Source organism: Biomphalaria glabrata, chromosome 17, assembly GCF_947242115.1.
Source record: "Biomphalaria glabrata chromosome 17, xgBioGlab47.1, whole genome shotgun sequence".
Taxonomy (NCBI): Eukaryota; Metazoa; Mollusca; class Gastropoda; family Planorbidae; genus Biomphalaria; species Biomphalaria glabrata.
Window position 1 is genome coordinate 14,323,723 of NC_074727.1, and position 15,265 is coordinate 14,338,987.

At 34.9% G+C, this 15,265-nt stretch overlaps 1 protein-coding gene across 1 annotated transcript; it reads left to right on the forward strand.

Annotated features, from left to right (window-relative positions):
• Window positions 1-557: 557 nt before the first annotated feature.
• Window positions 558-10,778, forward strand: LOC106053782 (protein FAM8A1-like). The gene is made up of 5 exons (XM_056015888.1): window positions 558-1,226; window positions 2,435-2,561; window positions 5,423-5,543; window positions 6,418-6,575; window positions 7,300-10,778. The coding sequence occupies exons 1-5, from the start codon at window positions 806-808 to the stop codon at window positions 7,433-7,435; spliced, it is 963 nt and encodes a 320-aa protein (XP_055871863.1). The 5' UTR covers window positions 558-805; the 3' UTR covers window positions 7,436-10,778.
• Window positions 10,779-15,265: the final 4,487 nt, after the last annotated feature.

Here is a 15,265-nt window from a genome sequence, read left to right on the forward strand (position 1 = left end):
CCTTAGAAATACAGAATTGAAATAACCACCCAAAACCATGCGTCACGGATCATAATTTTATAATTTGATATCAAACCTTTTAGCGACCTTCTGATGTTATTTAGGGACTACCAATTCTAATTTTCCACAGACCCCCAGAATGATACCGCGGAGTCGCGGATCCCTGGGAACCATTGATTGACCAGATCCAGGCTTCTCATATTTTTGAAAATTTAATAATTCTTTATTGAGAACAATATTTCAATATAGACGTTTAGACACAAATTTATACGTTGCATTTAATCGTTTCATTCAGGATTTATATTGTCTCTATAGATTTACACATTTGAGACCAAAAGAAAATCCGCTGCCGAGGACAAACGCAGACGGCGTAAAGAAAATCTAAATCGACCACCTGGGGGAATGATTATGCTTGGCCTGGGTGTGGCAATATGTAGGTCACAGCTGGGGCTGCGCAGTCACAGGAAATACTGCATTCCTCACTAATCTTCGGACTCGAAGACAAGCATTGTTATAGATTTAGATCAAATAATTGGAGTTTTCTTTAAGTCAAAGAGTTGGCAGCAAACTCTCTCTACATTCATGACACGTAACTCTAGGCAACTTCCTGTTAAGTCTAGTTTATAAACTTCAAGCTAGGAAGATCTAGACACAGATCAGATAACTACGATCTAGATCTACTATGACTATGATCTAGATTCTATCAATATCAACATTTGCCTTGTTACTAGATTTAGATAATATATAGATCAACTGTTGGATTGGAAATAACATTAAGTAGATTAGATCTAGAGACTAATTACAAATGGCATCATATACTTCTCCTAACTCTAACGATACAAACAAAGAGACACATAAATGTAAAAACATTGTTGATCAACATCAATGTCATCAAGAAGTGAATGTAGACGAGGCAAATCACAACCATTGTTGTCATGAATTCAAATACAAAAATGCTCAGCAATATGCCCAATCTTTGCGACCATGGCTGTGGCAGTATCAAAATGCGTGTGTGATGCACCAGTTCTTAGCAACAAGTTTCATTATACAAGCGCAGGCTTTTCCACATTTTATACCTTTCAGTGGTGGCAATAATGATCCACTCACAAACAATCAGTTACAAAATCGTTTAGATCCAACAGGTACTGGAATAGCAGGAGTGCAAAATAGAAACAGTGTGTATTATACCAACAACATACAAACTGAACCCCAACAACAATTGCAAGGTAAAATAACTTTTTTACCAGTTTAGAGAAAATATTTGTCTGCTAAGACTATTATACTTGACTACATGTGATATAATATAGTTATAGTACTAGGATCTATGTCTATATATAGCAGACTCTACTTTTTTTTAGACATATGACATTATTATTATTCATATAGCTAGATCTATATTTATAAAGCTATAAAAACTATTTTAAAAATATCTTAAATCTTATATAATACACACGTTACTTCAAAAAAGAAGATGATTACGTCCTACGCATCATGCATTTAGTATGATTTAGTCATGCATATTAACCAATGACTTGAACTCTGCCAAGTCACTGGTTTTCCTGGCTAGCTCAGCCAACCCATTCCATGCTCTAATAGCACTAGGGAAGAAGGAGTATTTGTACAAATTTGTCCTAGCATATGGGACGAGGAATGTGCCTTTATCTTTGTGTCTTTCAGAGTATTTTATTAAATGTTTTTGTATTTGAAGATTATGGTTCAGTGTTTTATGTATAATTGCTACTTTACTTTTGAGTCTTCTGTCCTGAAGGCTTTCTAAATTAAGTGATTTTACTAAAGGTGTTCGTTTGTTATGAATCTCACTGCTCTATTTTGTGTCTGTTCCAGTTTCCAAATTTTTTTTCAGTTGAGGGGTCCCAAACGGAGGATGCATATTCTATTATTGGCCTAACCAAGGTTAAATAATAAATATGAGTATTAGATCTGGATATCTAGATTATTCTAAATAGATTCACAAATTAGCTCATCTACCTACAAACATTGAGCCAGACATAAATACACTCTTAAAATTATTTTTTTCAAATTAAACAAAAGTTATAATCTTAATAGTCAATCCTTAAACAAGATTTTAAAAAAAATATTTTTACTTATAAAAATACATACTATAATAACACACATTTATGTCTACAGCTGTTTCTTTGTTATAGGGGTCTGTGGGCAAGATTTGACATAATAAAGGGGGTCAAAAAAACTTTCAAAACCACTGAGCTATATGGTTTTACTCCAATTAACTAACTAACAGTTCATGTGTCTCTTTTAGATGATCAACAGTTCTAGCAATATTGTGATTTAATATATTTATTTAATTTTTTCATTTTGTAAAAAAAATAAATAAAAAATAAATGTGATTCATGCATCTCTATGTTGCATTGTTTAATAAAACAAAAATTAAAGATTATTTTTTGTTTTCTTGCAGGAGTCCTATACAAAGTCCCTACATTTTGGAAAAGAATAGTTGCTGAGCTCATTGACTTCACATTTCTCTTCTATATCAAAATGACAGTTTCTCTGTTCTTGATGACTGAGTTCAGTTTTGACCAGCTGTGAGTTTTATTACATTAAATATTTGGTACATATTAATTAAAAAATAAGGATGTGGCTCAATTTTTTCTTTTTTCTATGTTGCTTGCTGTCTTTGTTTGATGAAATTGTTTCCATGCAATAATATTTTTTTTCTCTTAAATCAAGTATGAATCAGTGTCATAATTATTATTTTTGATACAAAATGTATATAATTTATTAAATTCATTATATACAAAGTCTTCATAATTACCAGAATTTATATAAAGTGTTTAAAAATGATTAATTCTGTTGCACAACACCAACAAAATACATTCATTTTGCAATGTGACACAATCATCCACTTACATTTGTATGGTGTGTAGTCAGAGAATTAGTTGTTGTTTTTTTTAACCCACTTACTCCGATTTCTGATGTAAAAACTCCTATAAATAATAAACATCCTAAGCAATAGGGGCAACTCTGAATTAAATAAATATATAAAAAAAAACCCAAAGTTTTTTATCCAATGCTAATAAATAAATAAACAACTTTAAAAAAATAAGACAGTATGTCTAGTTAAAAAAAAACAACCTGACCCATGGGGGTCTGTTTTCGTGAAATTGGGTGGCGCTGGGAGCCAAAGATGTGGTAGGAGGCGGTAAGGGCACTAAGCATACAGAGGGAAAGAAGAAACTAAAGGTGCACTGAAATAAAACAAATAAAATAAATTCTTCAAAATTAAAGCTGGCAATCTAAATATAGACAAATTATGGTTAGCTTGCTTCTAATTTAAGAACAGAAACAACGTTAGAAATTGAGTTGGGGAATCCCATGTTCTATTTTTCAATTCTACTCCGTTGCTGTAATCAGTTTCTATTCTCCTTAGATCTTGCGCGCGTAAATGTTTATGATTTGATAATAAGTAAATGTTAATTAAAAAAAAATGTTAAAGCTAACATTCAAATTCACTAATTTAACCTTTTTTAAACAAACAACATTGACAAAGTGTTGCTACAAAAATTTGCTGGTATGTAAAAGAGTATTTTCCAGAGTTTTAGTGAATTGCCACTAGATAAAACGTATTGTAATGTTCTACTTTGAATGACGGCATTTTCAGATGTGGTTATGAAACCAAGTCGGCTTCACAAACATATAGCAATATCCAAAAATAATATAAGAATATTCATGAACAATTATAATTACTATTCAAACAATATTAAAAACAAAAAAAAACCAGCAAAGCATGATATGTTTTTGTGGCCTCTTGGAAAAATACATAGCTTTTTAAACAAGTTTTATGGTATTGTTTGAAAATTGATTGAAATTAAAATTAAAATATTTCAAAACTTATCTATAGCACAAAAAGACTTTTTTTTTTGGTTAGTGATGAAATATTTCAAAATATTCTATTTATGTAGCTTATGACGACATATAGGAAACCATCAGTGGTTGGATGCTACAATGGCTTCATAAGTATTATAGAATAAAAAACAGATCTATCCACTATTCACCTTATGAGTTATAATACACAGGCAACATCTTGTTAAAATTTTAGCCCGCAATTTGATTTCTATTTGAATCTAATAATAAAAATTGTAAATAAAATACAAACACATGCCGAAAATAAGCTTATCTTTCAACAGTTTGGTGAAACAAATGATAAGCAACATGTTAAACTCTTATTGTAAACTGAGATTTGCTGGATTTTGAAAGGGAGTTCTTATTACTTGTTTTGTTAAGCTATTAAATACAATTTTGGAATTTTTTTTTTAGAAACTGTAAGATTCAACGGTTTGCGATGACTTAAAGCAGGCTAAAAAAATTGTTTTACACGGTAGGCATCTAATGCAAATGAATGAAACAACCTCCGACTGCAAGGAAAGAAATTGACTTTCATTGATTATATCATTTTATCAAGATATTAAATCTATTTTAAAGGGTTTTACAATGTCACATAACTTGTTTGTTGACAAATGAATTAGTGCTTAAAGAAATCGATATCCATGTAATGCACCTAACACTGCTCTATAAAGAAATGACGATTCGCTTCTAGGATGTAAATAAATAAAAAAAAAATAAATATAAATGACAATTATTAAATATCTTTTACTGATGTTCAAATTGAGTTGCAGGAAAAATTAGATTTACAAAATTATGTCTTCAGTAAAAAAAATGTTAACATAGGAGGCACAACAGAGATATGGCTGCATTTACATGTTTCAGTAAAATTTCAAAACTGTGGTCGAAGATGGAATTATTTGTTAGCTTTTCCATCAACATATGTGGTTAACCTAGACAGAAATGTTCATTTTTCACAATTTGTACATTCTACCCTGTTATGATTAAACTTAAATAACACATTTTTCTTTGTAATCAGAAAACGTTACTTTAGGTCTAGAATTATAGGAGAATGGATGCTCTTTTATATAACACAAATTCAAGTTTATAAAACCAAAAATTAATTTAATTAAATGGAGTCAAATCAATGTTAGTATCATTAATTAGGAGAGAATGAGTTAAAACTCAACTTAAGTATCAAGTAGTACAGTTTCAGTTCACACAAAGCACTTATATAAAGTTTTACTTTTTAAGTTCAAAGTTCGGAGTGATTTCTTTAGGTCAGTGATGGCCAAACTTTTTGGTCTGGGAACAATATATTAACATTTCTAGCACAGGTGTCATTTGCAACATCAGTAAACCCCCTTTCAAATGGCACCTACCAATAATCGCCCTGTCCAATGGCCTCTGCGTCTTCATCATGCTCTGTGGACAGAAGTTTCAATAGGGCTGGATGTGGCCCGCCTGCCATAGTTAGGCCATCACTGGCTATGACATTTTCTTATAGTGTAAACATGATAAAGGAAATTGTTCTGTGAAGTAATTTCTTAATTTTCCCTTTCAGTTCCTTCTTAAATACAGAGGACTTGATGGATTTTGAAATGGACTATGAAAGAGCTTTTGCAATCACTTTTGATGTTATAGTTTTAGAAATTCTGAACAGAATCTTGATAACAATTTTCGAGGTACAGTTATTAAGTAGTTCTAGTGTATATCTATAGATACACATTGTGAGATCACTTTTATTTCATCTGCCATTCATAGACTCTTGTTTTATTTTCTCATGTTGTCCATTCAGTGTTTAACCTTTTTTATTGTATTCATTTAACCTTTGTTTGTTTAATAAATGCCTAACAGCTATTAGTGTTGGCTTGGTTAAGTTTGTTGGTGGACATGGGCATTTTGAATTGGGGGAGGGGGCTGTACTGGGTGGGTCATGTAACCATTGACCTCCGGATGGCAAAGTGCGGGCTGGCTAAACACAACAGAATAAAAAAATTCTTTTTTTGGCAATCTGAATGGTAGAGTGGTTTGTCACCTGGTGCTGCATTGCTGCTAGGCAGAGTTGTTGAATCAGAAAGTTTATTGTTCGTTTCCTGGTCAGGATTGTCTATTACTTCACAACCCTCACCATTTTCTCTCATCAAAACATTTGGTCCCTAGTTTTGCCTTTAGTGATATATTTATGCCTCATATTTCAGCATTTAGATTCACACTTGCATTTGTATTTTGTAATGAGATTTTAATCTGAATTATTATTTAGTTTTGAGATTCCCTCATCCTCTCATCTGCACTTGTAAATTGTGATGTCATTTCTTTGTTGACTTTTTGTTTAAATCTGTCTTGTTTGTTTTTTTCAATCACCTGACTTAATGTCTGTATAGAGTGTTCTTTATTTTTTAAATTCTTGTTAATCTTTCAAGTTGTAGACTAACTGTATGATTGTAAAATCTATGCTTGAATCATATTTTGACTTCTTCTTGTGTTTTTATCTAGTATAATACATTGCTTTGAATTGTTCATTGAGTTTTTGTTAACGTTTGAATTCTTTCTCTCAAGACTCTGTGCTTGTACAGACCTCAGTTGAGACCTGGAGGAGCTGGGGCTACGCCTGGCAAGAGGTTGTTAGGCTTAAAAGTTGTATCCTGTGATCAAGTTCAAAGTTTAGGTCATGGCCAAGTCATGGTTTCCCCTGCAGGACCTCTTAGCTTTAAAAGGTAAGCATATTTCTGGTCTGTTTTGGTCCTCTGAGCTTTAAAAGGTGAGCATATTTTTGTGTTTGCCTTGGTCCTCTGAACTGTAAAAGCTGTGTTTGTGTCTGTTTTGAACAGTTTCTTAAGATTTTAAATTTATTTTAAAACAATTCTTTTTATAGTCTCATGCAAAGTTAACCATATGTTACTACACATTTCTATGTTGAAAATATTTATATTTTAAAATTTCAATATAGTTTTAATGTTTTTTTTTAGGTTTTAGTTTTAACTTAAATGTGACCTAAATACAAAACTTGTGAATTGTTGAATTGAATGTAATGAAAGAAGATAGTAAAATGTGTGTTGCAAAATCTTTTAAAGTGTTTCCCTGTTTGTCTTTTTTTCCTGTCTGTCATTTTTTTTAATTACAATAGTCACAGCCTTCATTTGGAAGCATAGTGTAATTGAAATGTGACCACAAAAGATATACTTACTAAGACTATCTGTATTTAAAATTTTTTTTTTTTTAAATTTCATTACTGTACTGGCCAGATGAATACCAAATTTATAAATAGTGGGTTAAGTAGATAAAAACGTTAAGCAAACATTTATACATATTTTAATTCCGTTATCTTTGCTTAAGTATTTGTTTACCGAAATTTTGTAATTTAACAATGGTCCAATTTGACCTTTGACACTGTGTGTAGTTGGCTAAACTAAATGTTGTTTCTTTGTTGTCTTCTTTCAGTGCTTTGTTGAGATCCGTTGTAAAAAACTTCACTATCGCATTTTTTCTGCCTGTTTGCCTGACTTTGTTTTTCTTCAAACATAACCGAGCGGCTTATGACATCATGGCACACACTATTGTTGTGGAGAATGTTTGAACAGGATCTTGCTGGACCATGCTGACTGTTTGTTATTTTTCTGCATTGAATTTTTTTGTGTGTAAATCATTGTATAATCTATGTGATGTTTTTTTTTTATTTAAGATTATGTGGTTTCCCTATGTCCGAGATTTGTTACGGACAATTAAAGCAGGTGATTGTAGTAGTGGCCACATCACACCCACACTAACTGTTCACCACAGAATTAGGTGAACTTTGTATCATATGCCCCATGGATAACTAAGTCTCAATGTGGGCATACACATTTTTTTTCTAAATAGCCAGAAACATTCACACTCATTAATGCTAGATGTCTCAGGAACATCTTTAAATTTTTTAGGTTAAAAACTAACTCAAGGACTCCAAGCGTGGGATCTTTAGCTTGGTAGCCAACAATCTACCTGTTAGGCTTGCACACCCACATGAAAGCAATATAATGGAAGGAAAGGGGACTTGTTTTAAATGTAATACAATGGTTTTGTTTGTTTTTAATTTTGAAAGATTTTCTGTTCTTTGTTCTGGACTGGAATTTAATAACTTTAATTTAATGCTCTTACCTCTTTATAGAGTCAGGGCCGGCCTTAGGTAATTGGAGGCCCTAAGGCAAAGTGAATTGTGTGGTCCCAAATGAAATAGGAAAGCAAAGAATTAAGACAAAAATATGCAATGAATTATGAAACGTCCTGTTTCTAGATCTAAATCAACAAATAAGTTCATATAACGCTGATAGCACTAATGTGCTTCATGTATGATTCATGATCACCAGACTAGAAATGATGTTTCCACATACAGTGGAGGAAACAATGGTCTTTTAACATATGTAGTCTAGCGAGTAGATCTACACGTTTGCAAATAAACCTCGGATCATAGTACTAGTAGAGACTTAGAGCTAGGCTAGTAGACACAGAGCCATAGGGTTATGCTTTGTTTGAAATTTGATCCTTGGGGTTGCAATTTTTTCTCCAAAAAAAAATATTTCTTTGCGCCCTGTGTGAAGCACAGGAGGCACAAATCGGAGGCCCTAGGTGGCTGCCTAGTTTACCTATGCCTAAGGCCAGCCCTGATAGAGCTTAAAGTAACAGCAAACATTTGCCAGGTCATTGAAGCAGACAGAACCATCGGATGTTGTGTCAAGCGTTTCCTCTTCCATCTCTTTATCTTTCTGGTGAAAGTGTAGTATCTTATATTATATAATATAGACGTTACTTCAAAAAATAAGATGATTACATCCTACGCGTCATGCATTCAGTCATGCATATTAACCAATGACTTAAATACTGCCAAGTAACTGGTTTTCCTGGCTAGCTCAGGCAACCCATTCCATGCTCTAATAGCACTAGAGAAGAAGGAGCACTTGTACACATTTGTCCTAGCATATGGGATGTAGCGTATAGTACCGATGTTTTTATTATAGACTTACTGATATAAAATGGAATGTACAGTATTTCTTCTCATATTACGTTTAGGCCCATAAGCCAATATAGTACTGTTCCTGCGTTGAGGTGCTAGCACAGCCCTCCTCCTTGGGTGTCCAAGGGTTGGAACTGGAATCACACTAAAGCTGTTTGAATTAGTGAATTATATGAGTATGCAGAAAGTGCCAGAGGATAATATTTTGTTAAAGATGCAATAATCCCTATGTTCATGTATTTATTAAACTGAAAACAATCAAAACATTGTCCATTCAATTAAGTGTACTACCTCTAGTGTCAGACAGGAAAGATATTGATAGTTGAAATGTTAAACCAAATCAATATTAACCCAACACCACACCCCTTTTGTCAGCCAGGAGAGATATTAAGAGTTATAATATTAATCAGATGTATGTGTCATTCAAGCCATTTTACAGTATTTATATGTATTTATATATCTATGTAATGCGAGGTTCAGTGTAATTGTTTATTTTGTTGTCTACTGACTTGAATGATTCACTTATTGGTTGTATTCTTGGCTAGCAACATTCTGTTTTACTGAAAGTTGACTCAGGCACAAATAAAGAGAACTTGACCAGCACCTGTAGTCCTGTGTTAAGATTGCTTAGTGCTTTAATGTGCACAAAAGTTGTATAAATTAAGTTAGTTTTGTACTAAGTCATTCACTGTGTTTGATTGATCACTGTAAATTCTTTTGTGGTAGAAAATCAAATATTTGTTTTGAATTTAAAAACTATGTATAAATATTTGCAATGAAAAGTCAAGCGCTGAGATTGTGAAAAGTCTTTATTAGATATTTTAATGTATCTTTCCTTGTTCTTCTTTAAACTGTTTGGTTTCAAAACAAGAGTTTATTCATGTTTTGTTTTCAGAGGAAAAAAAAACAAAAAAATCTAAAAATTTTTGGTTATTGCCAGTAATTTTCTTTTCCTGGTTCGACCTGGGCTGTGCTGTAAATATTTGTTAAATATTTGTTATTATTTTTACAAATTGAAGTAGAAATTTTGACACATGTACTTAAATTTTTTTTTTTCGTTTTAGTTATGTATTTGTTTATTTGTTAAACTGTGTCTAGTCTACATAAATGAATAAAGCACCAGTTTGTTTTTTTTCAAACAAGTGGAGAGTGTTACTAAGCTGAAGGAAACACTTCCAATGCTTCAGGTGAATCCATCTCAAGTAATCTTTTTCTAACACAGAAGCAATAAAAACTACCCCTTTTGTTTGCTTAGGTTATTCATTAGTTCATGTACATTATCATTCAGGTACTACTTACTATAAGTACCTGTGCATTATTTGTCTAAGTCCACTATATGACAATATCTGCTAGTTAGTTTCATTACAACAGAAACACAAGGTGCATACAGGGCTTTGTCTTTTTCTGAACATATGGTATATGTCTTTTTCTGAACATATGGTATATAGTTAGTTTCATTACAACAGAAACACAAGGTGCATACAGGGCTTTGTCTTTTTCTGAACATATGGTATATGTAGGAGCACAACACCAGGATGTTCTCTTCACAGTTCTGTGATGGCATCAGTCTGGGAAAGCTAGACCATTTGTTACAGTAGGCCGCCATATTGACCTGTGACATCGTAACCTGTGGGCATTGGAGACCAATAGCGGACCAATAGCAGACCTGTGATGTGGCAACGAGCTATTTGTTTCTGCTGCCCACAGGTTATGTACGTGTTACTGGTCAGTGTTCAGGCTTTCTATAACAATTGATTTCACAGAAAGTCATCAACCTTGATTTGAATTGTGTGGGTTAGGATGTTTTTTCAATGAGTTTTTTAAGTACAGTGTTTAGATCTGTTGGTATGTTGTTGGATGGTTTGAAATTATTTATTGTTTTCACAAAGCGTTTTTGTTTTCTAAATTAAACAAATTTAAAACAAAGCTAAAAGGTGTGTTATTTTATTGCTTTTTAAATGTAAAAACAGGGTTCCAAAGGACTGTCAATGCCGGGGGTGAAAGTGGGGATAAGCACCCACTTTCCAAGAAATGCTCCCATGGCTTGCGTCTCTAAATGCCTCTGACAGTCAAATCCAGCTCCTGGCCTTCACGTGTGATTTTCTCAAAAATCCGGCGGAACCTGTTCTTACAAACTGACAGGAGAAGGGATGAAAGGCGGAACACTGGCGCCTCAAAACCAGTTTAGCTTCGTGTTGATGGGGCACGTCAGCCTAAATAATGCAACCCATCTAGGAGAAGGAAAACTCTGACTCCAAACCTCCACTCTGTGGCGATACTCCCCCGTGTGGGTATCGGGGCTTGGAAATGACCAAGAGAAATAAATAACCCCACTGCCTTTCCACTTGCATTTCACTAAGTGAATAATAGTGGACCTTCCCCCCCCCCCCTAGGTGCTTTTTGACAGAGGTCTGGATTGCACTACACCAGACGGAGGTCCTTGTCTCACTACATTCTAATACTAGACATAAACCCATCATGAAGTGTTTTTTTTCTAAATCTGGTGAATGTGATATCGTGAAGGGGCCTGGATCCAGGATGTGACGATTCCACAGAGCATACCCAGGGCACAGTCCACTTTAAGCTTTCTACTGCAGAAAAGTTCCATTTGGAGAGCTCTATGGATGGCGGAGAATGGACCATTGGCCAACTCCACCTTGTCCCATGGATATTCCGGTTACAGTCTTCAGACCTAGATGTTTCCTTTTATGTCAGTATTGGAGAAAATTGCCAATACCGAAAACTCCCTTAAAATGCGGGGACTATATATTTTTATATTTTAAAAAAGCCTGAGGAAACACCCAGCCTACACTAAATGCCAAGGAATTTAACGAAAAATCCATACGAGCTCAGACGTCGCCTCGTAAATGTTCTGCGCATGGCAGTTTCTTTCAGGACTGCCTGTGATAAGTCAGCTACTGGAAATAAAAAACAGACTAGCAGCAAACACCTAAACCTTTTGCAACTCAACATCTTAGGCCTACAAAACAAGACAACAGAACTCCAACACATACTCAAGAAGCATGATATACACATAGCGCTATTGCAAGAAACACTACTGCCCAAGAAAAAAATAAACATCACAGGCTACACACAATAAGATGCCTTTGCACCAAATGCCAGGGAATTATGACCCTCATAAGAAACGACACACAAGCCACAATAAAACAAATACAAACATCGACACGCATGAAATACTTCTTTGGAGAGGAGGAACAAAGTACACCATCAAAAACTACTATTGCCCACCATCATCAACAGCAGAAATAGAAGTACAACTACCACACTACACAAGGACAATAATAGCTGGCGACTTCAATGCACACACACCTTCCCTAGGCTACCCACACTACAACAAGCGTGGCAAAGAAATAGAGGATGTAACAAATGCCTCTAACCTACACCTTCTGCAAAACAAAACTACACCTCCAACTTTCCTCCACAGAGCACACAACACAACTAGCAGACCTGACCTAACTTTTATCTCTACAGACATTACCGACTCTTCTAAAATAACAGTACTTGAAGACATAGGTAGTGACCACATGCCTATACTCCTCAATATTGGAACGCCAGGTAGATACCAATCCAACAAAACAACTAGATGGAACTATAAAAAAGCTAACTGGGCAGCTTTTTCACAAGAAACAGACACAAGACTATCAAGTATAATTGAGACAGACGTCAATTCAACCTACACAACTATAGTCTCCAAAATCTTACAAGCAGCAAAAAAAAATACATCCCTCGAGGCCAAGTTAAGAAATACAAACCTTTTTGGACACCTGAATTAGATAAATTAGTAAAAGAAAGAAACATGGCCAAAAAAATCCTACTAGAGAGAACAAGACAACGTACAACAAATTGACAGGGCTTATAAGATACAAAATTAAAACAGAAAAAAAGAAAAAGTGGACCACAACATGCGAACAACTAGATCTAAACAAGGATGGTCGAAAGGCCTGGACCCTTCTGCACCAGCTAGCAGGAAAGAAACAAATAACAAACCCCCAACCTATAAAAGGCACTGACGACATAATAACAGAAAACCTTAAAAAGGCTGAAACCTTCAATAAATATTTTGCCAGCATTAACAAGTCAAAGCCAAGAAAACAACTGGACCAGGCCTTCAGTAATATCTTAAAGAAAGAAGAAAAAGCTCCAACAGTCAACTGTCAGATCTTTGACACTCCCTTCACTCTACATGAGCTCAATACTGCCCTAAAAAGCCTCAAGTCAAGAAAATCCCCTGGACCCGATAAAATAACAAATGAAATGATTCGGGGACTAGGACCACAGGCCCAAAACTGTATACTTAACTTTATCAACCATACATGGAAAACTGGAGACATACCACAGGAATGGAGAACCGCAAACATAATACCCATTTTAAAGAAAAATAAACCACATGGAGACCCAAAAATTATAGACCGATATCTCTAACATCCAACATTGGCAAAATGGCAGAAAAAATGATCAATAACCGACTTTATTGGTGGCTAGAAATTACTTGCTCACTCCACAATGCACAAGCTGGCTTCAGGAAAGCAAGTAGAACAGAAGACCACCTCTTTCGTTTTATCCAGGACACAGTAGAAGGGTTTCATGAAAACAAGCACACTACAGCAGTATTTATAGATTTGCAGCAAGCCTATGATAGAGTGTGGAGAAAAGGTCTATTTTTGAAGATGAAAAAAATGGGCATCCATGGAAAAATGTACAGCTGGATCAGGGCATTCTTAAAAAATAGAACCATCCAAACCCGATTCGAAGGTGCCATCTCTAGTAAAAAAAAGTTTGGAAGAAGGACTACCACAAGGTTCAGCCCTTAGCTGCACTCTCTTTCTAATCTTCATGAATGACCTCCCGGACCTCATTTCGGTCAATAAGGCACTTTATGCAGACGACCTTTTAATTTGGACTACAGAGAAATATCCAGTGCTGACTAGATCCAAACTAAATAGAGCCCTCACAACTATCTCCACATATTCAAAATAATGGAAAATGGAAATAAACAAAGAAAAGTCAGTTTATTCAATCTTTAGCCACAGCAACAAAACAGCAAAAAGAAACTACATCCTAAAAATAGAATCTCAGCCAATAAATAAAGAAGAAAATCCAACATATCTTGGTGTAAAACTAGACCAAAGACTGTCTCTAAAACACTATGGCAGATTTAAAAGAAAAGGCATCACAAAGATTAAACATAATAAAACCCTAGCAGGAACATCCTGGGGAGCTGAAAAGAAAACCTTAAGACAGTTATACACTGGATATGTCAGATCTGTAATGGATAACTGTCTCTCCATACAAGTAGCTGCCAACAAAACCTATCAATCATCATTAGATACAATCCAAAACCAAGCCTTGCGGTTAATTAGTGGAGGTATGAGAACTACTCCCACAGCAGCCTGTGAAATAGACTCCAATATTGAACCTCTTAAGTTAAGGCGCAACAGAGCAGCATTAGAAGCTATTGAGAGATACAGAAGGTTGGAGGACGATCATCCAAATAAATTACTAACACAGAGAAATAGGAAAAACAACCAAAAAAAGCAAAGGACTCTGATCCAGCTTACTGACGAACTAGCCCTAAAACACCACCTACCCAATAACAGAGAAAAAAATTACCAGGTTTTCAAACATTACACCCGGACTAAACTACAAACAACCAACCATCAAAACACATTTACTAAATAACACCTTAACAAAAGAATCAAATCCACTGGAGCTCAAAGTAGGCACGCTTGAAACAATCGATGGTCGTGCGGTTTGCACGCTGGACTGTCGTTCGGACTTATCGATGGTCCCGGGTTCAAACCCTGCCCGCTCCCATCCCCCGCCGTCCTGCGGGAGGTTTGGACTAGGAAGTAATTATCTTCAACTCTGAAGGAACATCCGAAATAAATAAAACATTTTACAAACATTTTACAAAGCTATCAAAAAACAGCTATCCATATTTATACAGACGGATCGGCTTTCAAAGCTACCATCAATGCTGGTCTTGGTGCCTTCCTGGTCTTCCCTAAAAATAAACACTTTGAGATAAGCGCACCCTGTGGTGATTACTGCTCAAACTTCCAAGCCGAAATTGAGGCAATTACCATAGCACTCCAGAGAGTGGAAAACAAATTATATGAAGGAGTGCAACCACCATCAGATATTGTTGTCTTTACAGACTCCCAATCTACTCTGCAAGCACTTAACAGCAGCACCTCAAACAGCCCAAGAGAGTTGACAACACTCATTGTGATAATCCACCAGATGATATCAAAATTAAATATCAATATTACACTACAGTGGATCCCTGGACACATTGGCATCATGGGAAATGAAAAGGCAGATAAGCTATCAAAGGCAGGTTCATCTATGGAACAACCAGATAGACCTGTTAACTACCTCACCCTAAGGTTAATGTTA